At 35.6% G+C, this 13,696-nt stretch overlaps 1 protein-coding gene across 2 annotated transcripts in view; it reads right to left on the bottom strand.

The window, feature by feature from the left end:
* grm1 (glutamate receptor, metabotropic 1) overlaps positions 1 to 13,696 on the bottom strand; it is a 46,853-nt gene that overhangs the window by 15,614 nt on the left and 17,543 nt on the right. For both annotated transcript variants that reach the window (XM_015376756.1, XM_015376757.1), the window contains exon 4: positions 270 to 505. In XM_015376756.1, coding sequence (XP_015232242.1) covers positions 270 to 505 — 236 coding nt within the window. The remainder of the gene's footprint in view (positions 1 to 269; positions 506 to 13,696) is intronic.

Here is a 13,696-nt window from a genome sequence, read left to right as displayed (position 1 = left end):
GCAGTTAATTAAACTGAATGCTTCTCAAGAACAGAATTTACCATAATCACTTTTAAAATTTTTAAAGTAAATTAACTTTTGAATTAAATGTAAATTTTAAAATAAATTAACATTACTCATCATTATTTATTTGTCTTAAGGATTACTACTAAAACGAACACTTACAAGCTTTTTAAACTAAATTTAAGGTCATCACATGACAAGCCTTACTCAATGGAAATATTTTGTTCTGCTCAGAAACGAATGTGAACTTCGCCGTTACCACGTACCAGAGCAGGCTTTTTTGAAGTTCTTGTTTTCCTGCGGATGCCCAGGGAGGCGACACTGGAATCGATACTGCCAGAACTCGGCAAACCAGGGGTTCCTGGTGTTCTTGTCGATGCGCAGCTTCAGGTAATACTCATCGAAGGACTTCACTACCTCTGATTGCAGCTTCATGGTAATCCCACCCTCTGCTTCTTGTTCGTAACCCTCGACAACTTCATAGCGGTCAGCCCAGCCATCACTGTAGATATAATATATAGCACAATACAAATAAGTTTGAAAAATGTACACATATAAACACATTCCTCAAAAATACACTTTATATATAAACAGTAATCAGATCATGATGATAATTATAGACAATATAACAGTAAGAAATCACAGCAGACAATAATGACAGTCTTTGCCTGTTACTGTCCATGGCCCATTAAAGGTGATTGTTGTTGAGTGTAATTTAAAATTAATAACAGAGTGGTGCAATAACAAACATTTGCAAGAGATTTGGAATTTATACATCCATTCAGTTGCTCTTTTTACCTACGTAGTGTTTCTTAGAATGGATTGAAAGATCATTTTGGTGGCTTTTGGCTTTGAAGAAGCTCTCAATTAACTGAAAATGAAAGGGTCTTAAAGGTATACAGTTTTTTATCTTTCTTACTTTTATTCTGATTTTAATTTACTTGTATTTTCATGTTCACCACCTTGAATTGTCTTTATACAGATTGTGCTATACAATAAAAGTGCCATGCCTTTTTGCAATCATGCCTACTGTTTTTTTTGTTGTAGAATACATGCAGATATTTCCACACTATATATAAAAACAGAAATGCCTTCCTCTCAATGTCTGACATTATGTTAGGGTTAGTTAGGAGAACCAGAATTAATTATTTTTATTAAGTAGTATAATGATAGGAGATATTTAGTTTTAGATTTTCATATTACTTTATTCAAATTGATACATTTACATGTAAGACAGCTGTTCCTTTTAAATATATCTTTCAAATCTCATAATGTCATGGCTTTGTACAAGATTTGTTTTTTCTAGACGCACCTCAAACAAACTGCTCATACAACATTGCCTAATCTGCCTATTAGAATGTTAAAATGTAAAACTTATACAGAAATGTTTGAGTTTGATAATATTTTATAGCACTTTTTAAGTCAAGAGAATAGAAATCTCACTAATACTGCAAAATCTGATAATGTTTGCTGTAGGATATTCTTTCAGTTTGCTTTCTTGCTTAATCCTAAATGTCTGATTGTCTGCCCTATCATTCTCATCTGGACATAGTTTGCCACAGGGCTCCAAAAGAAATGAAAAACAGCAGTGAAAGTGACACTGAAACCCAAATTAACAGATAAACAGCATAGCTTCAAGCCACCTTTTACTCACAGTCTGAGCCAGTTTTCACTTCTGTGGCTCCCTGTGTCTCTCTGTCTCCTTGATGTTAGCTGCAGGCTTCTGCCTTGAACTACCTGTGCTATCGACAGTTGCAAACCAATTAAGTGCGACTCACCACAGAACCAATTACCTCACATGTTGTTCTGGGTGGTGGATGAGGACACGAGCATGTCTCTGTGAGTTCAGTCTCTGACCTTTTTGTCTACAATTACTGCCAGTCAGGGAAGCAAAGACATTTGAACTAGTTGCAGAAATTGTGTGGGAGACACAGTAAAACCAAGTGTGGACTTTACCGGCATGCATATATTTGTTCAGCTAGAATTGAGAGAATATGGAAATAATTTTGAGGAAAAGCTCAAGTTATTCAGCTGTTAGATCATCCTGATGTCTGACCCTCTGAACAGTCAGGTAAAAAAAAAATGCACTTTCACAGGTGAGTAAATATCATTAAATCTATACTTCAGTTATCCCTTGGAGAGAAAAAAAAACAGCCAGCTAAAGAGGTTTTATATTTGTCATCACCAAACAATTGACTAAGTCAAAGCAACAAAGCAATCATCGTTGTCTGTTTTTTCCAATGATTTTCGAAGTCACACTAATGCTGACCACCCCCAGCAAAAAAGGTAATTCTGAGGGCTGAATACATTCACATACCACGTGCCTACTTATTCATAGTTGTTATGACTCCACCTGCAAAATTTGTAAGATAGAAATTAATAAATAAATAAAATAAACATCAAAGGTAGATCCTGACACAGATAAGATCCTTGCAGGTTTGGAGGTCAGTACTCACTGAGCACTGATAATCCTCATGTGGTGTTGACCTGCAAAATAATTTAATATATCGTAAGTTAGCTAATATATGGGTCAAAACTGACAGTGTCACTTGAAATAAGCACCGCATTTCAGAAAAAGAACACCATACATATAGAAGAACAGGATGGTGGTAGTTAAATTGCTTTGGGTCTCTTTGTTTTTTCAGACCCTGCAGAATATATAACAGAATACTCTCAATTGGTTACCTTTGACCTAAGAACTCAGTATGAGAATAGAATAGAATAGAATAGAATAGAATAGAATAGAATAGAATAGAATAGAATAGAATAGAAAATAAATTGTCCCTTAATTGGGAAATGCAGATGTACCGGCAAAAAACTGGCAGCAAAAAAAGGCTGAACTGTCAGTGACAACACAAAAATTCTGGTGCTTGAGAGCAGCCTAGCCAATCTCAAAGAAATGTTCAGCTGAGTAGAATAATTACAGAAACTAAGTCTGCTTGTACAGTATGCTGTATTGAAAGATAAAAATGATTTACAAGAAAATGAAAAGCTACAAATAACATCAGGAATACAAAAAAACGTTGACTCCGAGTCTGTTGGAAATAGTGATACATAAGAAGCTTGCTCATTTCTGGTAAATGGCAAATGGCCTGTACTTATATAGTGCATTTTTCAAGTCATGGGACTCCAAACAACTTCATACTACAGTGGCTAACACAGCGGCAATTGTGTTGTGCCCAAAGACTCTGTTCTTGCACCCAATGACACAACAATAGAGAAGGCCAGAACTGGGAGTCAGAAACTTCCAGTTGCAGGGGAACTTCTTCATCAAATGCCAGTCTCTCTTTTTGAATGGTTTGCAACAAGGGTTAGCAGAATTAAAATAAACACCCTGGTATCTGCGTTATCTCTGAGTGGCTCAAAAATATTTGGTTTCAGTCACCTGGCGAAATGTCCAACTTTGACTGTCTTTTTTCCTCTTATATCTCCAATGTGACCAATATAAAACAATTGAGAAAAGAAAAATGTGGCACAATTTCTCTGATAGAATGTAAATTCCCATTGCAAGTAAGCATATTTGACTGATGGCAGTTGTTGCTACCAAGGTTGGCTTTCCAGTTATCAGATGGTGATGACTTGCTCACTTTAAGATGCCGACAGTTTGGCTCTTTATTTTATTCATTTAAAAAAATAATTATTTTAAAACTGTTGTCTTTGTTTTCTGTCTTCTGATACTAAATGGATATTAAATCAAAAGTGGTTTGTAAATCTTTTTTTTTTATTATATGAATTAATAAGGCATTTTATCATGTTGTCTGAGTTATTCAGATATAAAAAGGTTTCTAAAAGAGTATTGCATCAGGGCAAAACAGACAACTTGTAAGATATTTTCTGGCACTGTGTTTGAAGAAAAGTTCTAATGAAATTTTGTTTTAGCTTCATAATTTAAGGTATAGAATATAGAATTAACTTCCATAATTCCTACTTTGTGCAAAAATCCTGACAAATCACCTCCAAGAGCTACCATTTGCCTGCTTTTCTGACCAATGATATTTCCTGTCTTTCTGCTGACTTAACAACAATTATTATGACTCCCACTAAAATACACCAAATTGAGTTAAGACTCAGAAACACGTGAACATCATAGTTTCGTTAGTCACATTTCCTTGATTCATACCAAGTGAACTCACTTTCTTTCCCTCTTTCTTCCTTAGTAAAGTGACCCACAAGCAGCAACACTTTTTCACTAAGAAATGTAAAGCACACCATCAACATGCTAAAGTGAAACGTGAAAGGCATAGAGTGAAGTAATGTTGTGGCTGGATATGAGTAAAGAGAAGGAAGCAGCTCTAAAACAAAGAGTGAGAGGAAAAGAGGCAGAAGGAGTGCTGTTCAACACTCCATATGAATAATTCACAGTGCACTGGAGACAAGCCTAACTGTGTCTCACAGAGCAGTTTGGGATGAAGTCAGATGACATTTTTTTCTTCTCACACTTCTCTATCTGAGGATATTCCTGTCTGGCAAACATCCAAACAGCTCATCTAAGCTCACCATGGCACACGGGGGCTGCCTTATTGGACCGAATCTGATTTATTGTCACCTCAATTTTCTGCACCTTCACGCTGCATTTCTAAATAGTCACTTATTACATAACAGTAGAGTATAACTGAAAAACACCTGTTTAAACATATCAGGTGGGAAAGTTGTTATGCAGATGGTTCCATAATATAAATATGAGAGGATTTAAATATAAGTATATCTTATATGAAATAATCACCACTTTTTATACTTTTAAATACCTGAAAAAAAACATATGCTCTTATATAATGCGGGCTTGTCCGTTTTTTTTATGTTTTTACCTGCCTGGATAAGACTGAACTTTTATCGTTCTTAACCTTCTTTTTTCAATCTACCAAGAAAAAGCACAGATATGAAAAAGCACAGTCCTGTTTTGTTTTTGCACATCTAGGACAAAAAAAAAATTTGTTTTGTTTTTTTTTTTTGTTTCTCAGAATTTTCAATCTAAATGTCATATTGGGAGGACAAGGGGAACATAATCTTGTCCTTCAAAATCTCTTTTTTCCACTGGCACATTTTGAAAAATAAAGAAAAATATATTGTGCTTGCAAATAGGCTCTCAACTGTGTAAAGAAATATAATTAACATCAATAAATCAAAATGCCTATAGCTGAAAAAGGCAGACTATGGGTATTTGTGTGACATTTGGTATCATTTCTATCACCCTTACAAATGTCAACATTTTGTTGGAAAGCCCTTTTCCTCTTCAGAATGCTATTCTTGGTGAACTCCTATTAGCATTGCATGGTGTTCAACACTAAGCAAACCTCAAGCATAATTGTTTTTGACTTGTTGATTTTAATTTAGTGAATATAAATGGTTTTACTTTCTAATATTATCTAATTATCTGACCAAATTGTAAAACATAAAATAAAAATCCGCCGCCATCCAATGAAGGAAGTCATGGGCGGTCTGAGTGTTTCAGAAACCAAACTATTAATGATGGTCTGAAAATATCATCCATGGGGTGATCAGAAGCTTATTAGAGGAAAATACTTTGCTAATGTCTAATGTTGTATATCCAGAATACTGAGTCTAACTGCACAGCAGGTTAAACCTTAAAGTAAATGGACAAAAGCAGAACAAGACAAGATCCAGTCAGGAAGATATCTATTCTTTTCACCATCCAAAACTTAAGCCCACCTGATTACGGTAGATCACCATTTTGATCCATTTACGACTACTGCGGATTAATCCTATAAAGGTTTGTCCAAAAGGGGATAATGTGCAATATCCCAAAGCTCAAATCATCTCAAACTGGTTTCTTGAATATGAGAGTGTGTTTCCTGTAGGGACGTCTACAGTGACCACATATCAGTCTTAGAGAACAACTTCGTGATATAGTGCAAATTCTAGCACTTTGGAGACAAATCTGCAGCAGCTCAGTCTGACTCTGGCAAACGGTGAAGACTCAGGTGGAGGCATCGACAATTGCCTGGATCAAAGACTACCTGACAGTTTGTGAAACTGAAGGATCAACCATGTCATCACACAGTAAACACAGGCGCAGCTTGAGGGACGTACTCTCACCATTCTTCTTTACTCTGCAATTTTGTTTGGTCCATCAGAAATTGACAAGAAGCTGGGTACAGGGAGCTGGTGAAGTGCTTAGTGGCACGATGTGGAAAAAAAAATAATCTGATCCTGAATGTCAACAAAACAAGGAGATGATTGTTGATTTCAGAATAACAGGAACGAGTTGAATCCTATTAAAACTAAAGGGAAAGAAATGAAGGGGGCTGATGAGTATAAATACCATGTGTTCACATGGACAACAGACTTGACTGTGAAGGTCTCAAGTCATTTTCAATGATATGAAAAAAATGTGTCTTGAAGCCAGTAAAATGAAGAAAAAGAAATGCTGAGCTCAGAGTTTATTAGTGCTTATATGCTTAAAAGTGTTGCAGTACGGAAAAGGGAAATTCCTGTTCTAAACCTAGCCACTACTTCTATGGATATTTAAACCCACCATACACAGAAAGTAAATCAATTGGCTTTTGAACAAAATTTGAAAACCTGTAAATAGTATTAGTTATTGCCCTTCTCCTTACCTAAACTTGGCTGCGTGCGAAAAGAAACGAACAGTGCCTTTGAGGCAGGTGCAACAATTAAAATAGTTAACATTGTATTGTGGAGTGCTGCAGACAATTAATAAAAAAAAAGAATCCCCACTACCCAGAAAGCCTCAGAAAGCCTTGGAATCTGTAATTTGGAGACATCTGTAATTTAGCTTAGTAACTCATTATTGTTTCTTCAGAATGACAAAGGTCTGTTTAAAACATCCATGATGAAAACATGATTCTTTGATAATTGCAGATTTCATCACAAAATAAACACTTTTTTCTAGTTTTACAGTTTAGGGAAAAATTATGCTACCGGATTATGCAAGAGGGCATTCTAGGTTCTCTCTTGCTTCTGCTGATGCATTCACACATACATTAAAAATAACTTTGAAGACTATGTTTAATGAGCAATTGGATGCTCTCTTTAATAACACTGCATACACAGTGGGTTTAAAAAACTGTCTGTCCAAAGCTAACCAAAACAAAGGGACCACTCTTAAAAGTCCATATCCACTTCAATTATCATTCGAAATCAGACACACCTGTTTGAGGTTGTTATCTGCATAAAGACATCTGCCCACACCACACAATCTGTAAGACTAACTGTTAACATGGCTAAGACCAAAGAACTGTCCAAACACACCAGACATAAAATTGTAGACCACCACAAGGCTGGAGAGGGCTATGGAGAGATTGCCAAACAGCTTGGTAAAAACAGATCAACTTTTGCATTAATTGTAAGAAAACTGAAAAAACTAAACATGAATATCAATCTTCCTTAGACTGGGTTCCATCCAAACTTAAGGAAAGTGAGAAATCCCAGAACTACACAGGAGGAGCTGGTCAATGACCTGAAAAGAGCTGGGACCTTCGTTTCCAAGGTTACTGTTGGTAATACACTAAGACGTCATGGTTTGAGATCATGCATGGCCCGGAAAATTCACCTGCTTAAACCAGCACATGTCAAGGCCTGTCTGAAGTTTGCCAATGACCATTTGGATAATCCAGAGGAGTCATGGGAGAAAGTCATGTGGTCAGAGGAGACCAAAATAGAACTTTCTGGTTCTAATTTCAGTTATGTTCCACTGTTGTGTTGTTGATCCGTCTGCAGCACTCCACAGCTTTTTAAATTATCAAAAATTTCAGTGTTTAAAACATTATGTAACATTAGCTCCAGCAGGCTTTGGCAATCATAGATACATTGTGATTTCCAGATTTTGTTTTGGCTTATGTCTCTAACATTGGACATACACCTAAGATGAAAATGTTAGACCCCACCATGGTTTGTAAGTGGGCGATTTTGCAAAACCATACTGTGTTCAGATACGTATTTTCCTCACTGTATATTTCAAATGCCAGATAATTTCACAGAACTTCATGCAAAACAGGGAACTGAGAGCTCTGTCAGATGATCCTGTCCCAAATAAAGTTGTATTTTTATAAAATTGTGAACTAATTGGCAGAGAAGAGGTTTAATCACATGCAACATTGTCCCCAGAGAATGACAGAGAAGAATCGCTTAAAAAAGTGGGATAGGAGAGGGAAGAGTTCTGAAATTGGAAGTGGAGATTTAAAGATAACAGGTATACCTATAATATTTTCTGGCCAATGTAGATTTTCAGGGGTTCTTTTTAGGTCTCACTAATTAATTCCAATTTTGAGTAACGCATTAAAAAATGAATCAACTTTATTTGAAACCTTAAGGTGGATGCTATTAGAGGAAGATTCTTAGATAAACTTTTTTTTTTTATTATCTAAGTAAAAACATAGAAAATGCAAACTGCTGGACACAGATCAAGTCTGGGAAAAATGGATAGATATAAGATTATAAGATTATAAGAATGAGCATCTTTGGCATCTTTTCATCAGATATCAAAAACTTTATCAGACTAAATAGTTTGCAAGGGTGAAAATCAGCTAAAAATTTTAAGTAAAACATCAAATAAGAGTTTAAGTGCAAAAACTGAGTCCATGTGAATAAATAAAGTTTAAATTAGGAAGAGCAGAACAATTTGATCAATATTTTTTTATAAGAATCCCAAAAGAATTCCAACAAATCTCTCTCTCTGTACAATTTTTCTACGAATATATTTCGACCCTAATCTATTAGATAACTTGATCTACCTTTATAAAAAAAACAAAAAAAACACCCAAGTTAAATGAAGTAAAGAAGAGATACAATACAATCTTCATAAGGGCAGATCCAACAAGTTTTGAAGCAAAAAATGTGACAAATAAAAAGTCAGTCTTCTTTCTAAATGTATGTATTTTCAAGAATATTTTCTCTTCAAGCATCTATTTCAAGCATGAAAAACGGAATGATTGGATATGTTGCTATCATGATAGTCAGAGCTTATGCTGTCTTCAGTTGCATAAAAGCCCAAAGTGATCTATAGAAGCCATGCAGACTGCTTTTATTAATTCATCCTGCCCCAGTTTAGGTTGTGAGATCAGTGTCCTGTGTGTTAACAGCGATGAATGCAGGGGGAGGGATCTCTTTTCTTTTTTAATGGAGAAGGATGTCAGTTCACTTTTAAATCCCTTAACAACACGTATGTACCAAAATATAACAGTTAACATTAAAAACAATGTATTATTTCAATGTTGCTTATCTTAGGGAATATACTACCAGTGATATAAAGAACAGTCTGTGGATTATTTCTACCATATGCTGTCTAAATAACAGTAACACTATCTAAGCATATATATAAATAAATATTGATGGAATAACACCATATTTCAGCAGGACAATTTGATCTGTTCTGTTGAGGCCATATACACACACATTATCAGCTACATGTCAGCATCAAACTGGTCAGTATTGCATGTGTTCCATTTACGTTTTTGTGTTTTTATTCATCCAACGTTTCTACAAGTACCATGTATATCATTTAAATAGGAAACTGACCCACTTCTAAATCCATGGATCCATGTTTTTTTTTTATCTGTTTTTTCTTTGCAGGTCCTCGCCTATCATCGTGTTATCTTTTCTTTCTATTACACTTTTTTATGTTTATAGTGTATTGTAATAAATAAAACACAATATTTCTCAACATGTGTATGGCTGTGTTCTGTAAAATAGATATGTCATATCATATCATAATAATATTTTATTGGTAAACCTGAGAATGACTGACCCAAGATCCTGTGGGACTTTCAGATACAGACGGACCAAATGGTAATGGAAAATGAAAAACTAGAGAAATACCAGGGGCTCAGAGAAGAGCTGGAGAAAACCTGGAAGGTGAAGGCATTACTGGTGCCCATGGTCATTGGGGCACTATGGGCAGAGACCCCCAAACATGAGGAGTGGTTACAGCAGATCTCTGGAAATACATCAGACATTTCAGTCCAGGAAAGTGCAGTTCTAGGAACAGAAGAGATACTGTGCAGAACCCTGAAGCTTCCAGGCCTCTGGTAGAGGACCTGAGCTTTGAGGAAAAAAACGCCTGCAATGGGTGAGGAAGAGTTTTATATTTTATATCAGTTTGTGTCTTATTTCATTGCAGAAAAAGTTTTTTCTAGTAAAAAAAAAAAAGGATATTTTAATACAAAATACATGTAGCAAGAAACTCTAAGAACATACCACTCATACCATAAAAGATTTCCTGACATGGTATGATGGCATGCCTGAGTTCAGTTTGTATGGATACCTATTGTGTAAAATTCCTAATAGCCTAATCAGTCCCCATAGCATTTTTATTAGTCCTGGGGAACATCCAGATGATTTGGCAGTTGTGAACTGAGATATAACTTTATGTCCCTTTGGTTTGCTGTATTTTTAACTCTTGCAAGGTTCTATATTGCACAATCTCTTTCTCAAAGTTGACTTATTGAAACTAGCCTAAACTGAGGCAAATAAGCCCTGTAATTTTGTAGATTAAGGATACCTTAGTTCAGCCCTTAAGAGCTATAGTTTGTATTTTTTTTTTTTTTTTTCAGAAGCATCTCTTCTTCAACACACTGCAATGAAACAGTTGAATTCTCTTACCAGCATCTAACTCAGCTCATTAGAGGCTTGGTAACAGGTCATTCATTTGATGCTGGTGTGTTGGTTGAAGGATGGATCCTAAAGTTGCAGAATAGTAGCTCTTGGGGACTTGGCCACCCCAGTTTTTAGAGGTCTTTTTTTTTTCGTCGACTTTGGTTCTAGTCTGTTCTAAAAAAAAATTATTTTCTTTTTTCGATTCAATCTTGCCTGCTTGTGATCTGACATATCAAAATCTAAATTAGGGGAAATCGGTAAGGGGTAAAAAAAATTTACATCACTGAAGATGAAGCTACCTATGTAGGATTTTTTTATGTCCAGTTTCTCATAGTTTTTAGATTTCAGATCTTTTGAAGCGGTTCATTTTATTTGTCAAACTCCAAGTGTATATGCAGAACAGAAAAACATCTTAAATCTTCTTACTTTGAGAAATGTTTATTTAAAAACTATACTAACATGCTAAGAATTGTTTGTTTAAGTGTTATTTCAGTAGCAAAATTTTCAGCACCCACACACACTTTCTTCCAGTGTCATCTGTCTATACAAAAAGCGTTACAGCTTCTGCTAATCAGCATGTAACAGCTCTGTCCAGATGCGAGGCCAGTGTGCTATTTTCGATCCCTCTAATGCCGTGGAGCCATTTCCTTATACTCTGAGCACAAGGCATCAATTAGAACAAGAGAGACGCCCTTGAATGTGTGGCTGCACTCAATTAACATCATAGGTTTGTTAAAAATATCTAGAAGCAGCACATTGTGCTCAATGGGTGAAGACAAATAAATACATCCCTTTAAGCCAGACTTCAGTTAACGTTCAGCTAGTGTTTTTAGAAAAAACTCGACTTGACTAAATATATATCTGCAATACTGTACATTCCTAACATATAGTCCGTTTTTGCCTATAAAAGGGAAAATCTTTAGCCATTATTTCCTAAGAAGAGCTATTGTGTAGTTTTCTGTGAAGACTCACTGACAGAGCGCATAACAGATCTGCAGTTGGATGATCGCACTAACTTTGTCATGAGGTCAAGCAATGTCTCCATGGTGACTGTGGTGGAAGCAGCACTCAAGTGAATTTTTGTTTGTTTCTTCTTGTTTTGGTACAATAGATGCTTCTTTGCAGACATAAATTAGAATTATTTCCATGTGGTAAGAAATCAGAAATCCACCAATTTTTTTTAGCAGATGAAGTTCAGAGTTAGTGAACTATGTAAACCTGTTAGTAGACTTTTGTAAAAGAAATAAGTTTTGAGAATATTGGGAAGAAAAAAAAGATAGTACACCTAACACATCTCTATGATGTAGGAAGGACAGGTAAATGGCATTTACAAACTAGACTGAGGTGGTAATATTGGTTATAATTTAGTTTGGGTCACTGTCCTCATGGAAAACCCGAATTCTGTTAATTGTTCAACAATCTGACCTAAATGATCATAAATTGCTTTGGAAGATAGATGAACTACCAACTACCAACAGTCAAACCTTATATCCATAATGCAGCCATTTTAAAATAAATATTGACCAGGAGATTACTGGCAATGAAAAAAAGACACTGCTGCAAAACTTTTCAAGCTTAACGGAAGTGTCCATCAAATATTGAGCTACTATATATTAAAGTGTAACTGAGCCAAATGTAAAAGCATAGCCCTGCCTGCAGAGAAATGTTGAAAAAATGCCACGAAAGTGGGCTGTGTGCAGGATAATCAGCCAAGTGTGGGGATGAGCAGATTAAAAGCGTGGGTGCGGTCAAGAGAAGAAAAAGTGACAGTGGACTGGATATGACTATATAATCTAAGAACCTAAAATAAAATTCTATGCCGACTAATAAATAATGAAATGTTATCCTGAAAAATGCTATCCGTCATTGCTCACAGTTCAAACTCCTACCCTGCAGTAGTCATGTTTTTCAGAGTGAGATTTTTTTGCTGTGTGTTCAGTTTGTACTTGAAAATCGAATTACCATGAAAAACTGGTTTCTGTTGTTTCCATGATAGTAACAGTGGCCCTAGTGGCCATATAATAACAATGGAGAACACGAAGATTGAATTGCACCATTAAAATTATGTTTTTATTATTACCGGCACAAAACATGTATTGTGTGATTTGATATGTTAAAGGGTTACAAAATTTAAATTAGGGAAACAGAAGTAGGCATGTACCACGCTACATGTACTGTTTTAATCAATAGGAAAATTTAAGTGAATTAGCCACATTTCAACTCATAAAGGCCAGCAATAAAACATCTTTAGACAATATATTCCAGAATTAAACAACTTTTTTAAAATGTTAACATTTTGAACAGTATCATAAACAATACTTTTAAGATGCAGGACATTTGGCATTTTAGTTCCTCTTTAAGGGTAAAAGGTGTGTTCAGGACAGGAAGTATGTTTACTCAAAGAGCATTGCACTTCCTGTAATGTTTAGAGTTGTCAATAAAACCTAAAAAATCATTTAACTGCAACTCAGCTTTTTAAAGTAGCTTGTTGAATATTGGAACCAACCTGATAATACTTTATAGCAGAACAATAAACAAACAGATTAAATATTGGCACACTGAGGTGTTAAAGAGCCCTTACCCAAACACTACACAACATTTATTGAGTCTGCTTAAAGTTGAGTACATTAAAAGAAACCAATCAGCTTAAATGATCTCTGTCATCACTGGTGTGTGCGGACATGTATCTAGACAGAATTAAGTCAGAAACCCCCAGAACTCTAGGTCCAAACAAACTGAAACTGCAGAATCAAATGTCTGACTCAAATGCCTCCCTGCCGGGCTTTATTCCCATATGAGCAGACAGAAATTTAAAGAAAACTGGAAAACACAAGTTGGATTGGGATTGCTTGTGTACAACAGATGGTGTCATGTTGCTGTGAAGATTCATCACTGTAGCCTAGATATTGAACTTTTGGCAGTTGGTTTTCAGCCATATTATTTGCCTAGAGTATTTACCTGTGTTCTTTTGGTAACCATTTACATTTCACATTCTACTGTTACTGACAATGCATCTATTCCATTGTTGCTAAGCTACAGATGTAGCAGCCAAATGCATTTGTGGCAATAATTGATCATTTCAACCTTGTCTCGCTCTCTGCTGCACACCGAACATTCCAAC

This window comes from Cyprinodon variegatus, unplaced genomic scaffold (assembly GCF_000732505.1).
Source record: "Cyprinodon variegatus isolate N-32 unplaced genomic scaffold, C_variegatus-1.0 Scaffold141, whole genome shotgun sequence".
Classification (NCBI taxonomy): Eukaryota; Metazoa; Chordata; class Actinopteri; order Cyprinodontiformes; family Cyprinodontidae; genus Cyprinodon; species Cyprinodon variegatus.
This window is presented reverse-complemented; position numbering and strand designations above follow the sequence as displayed.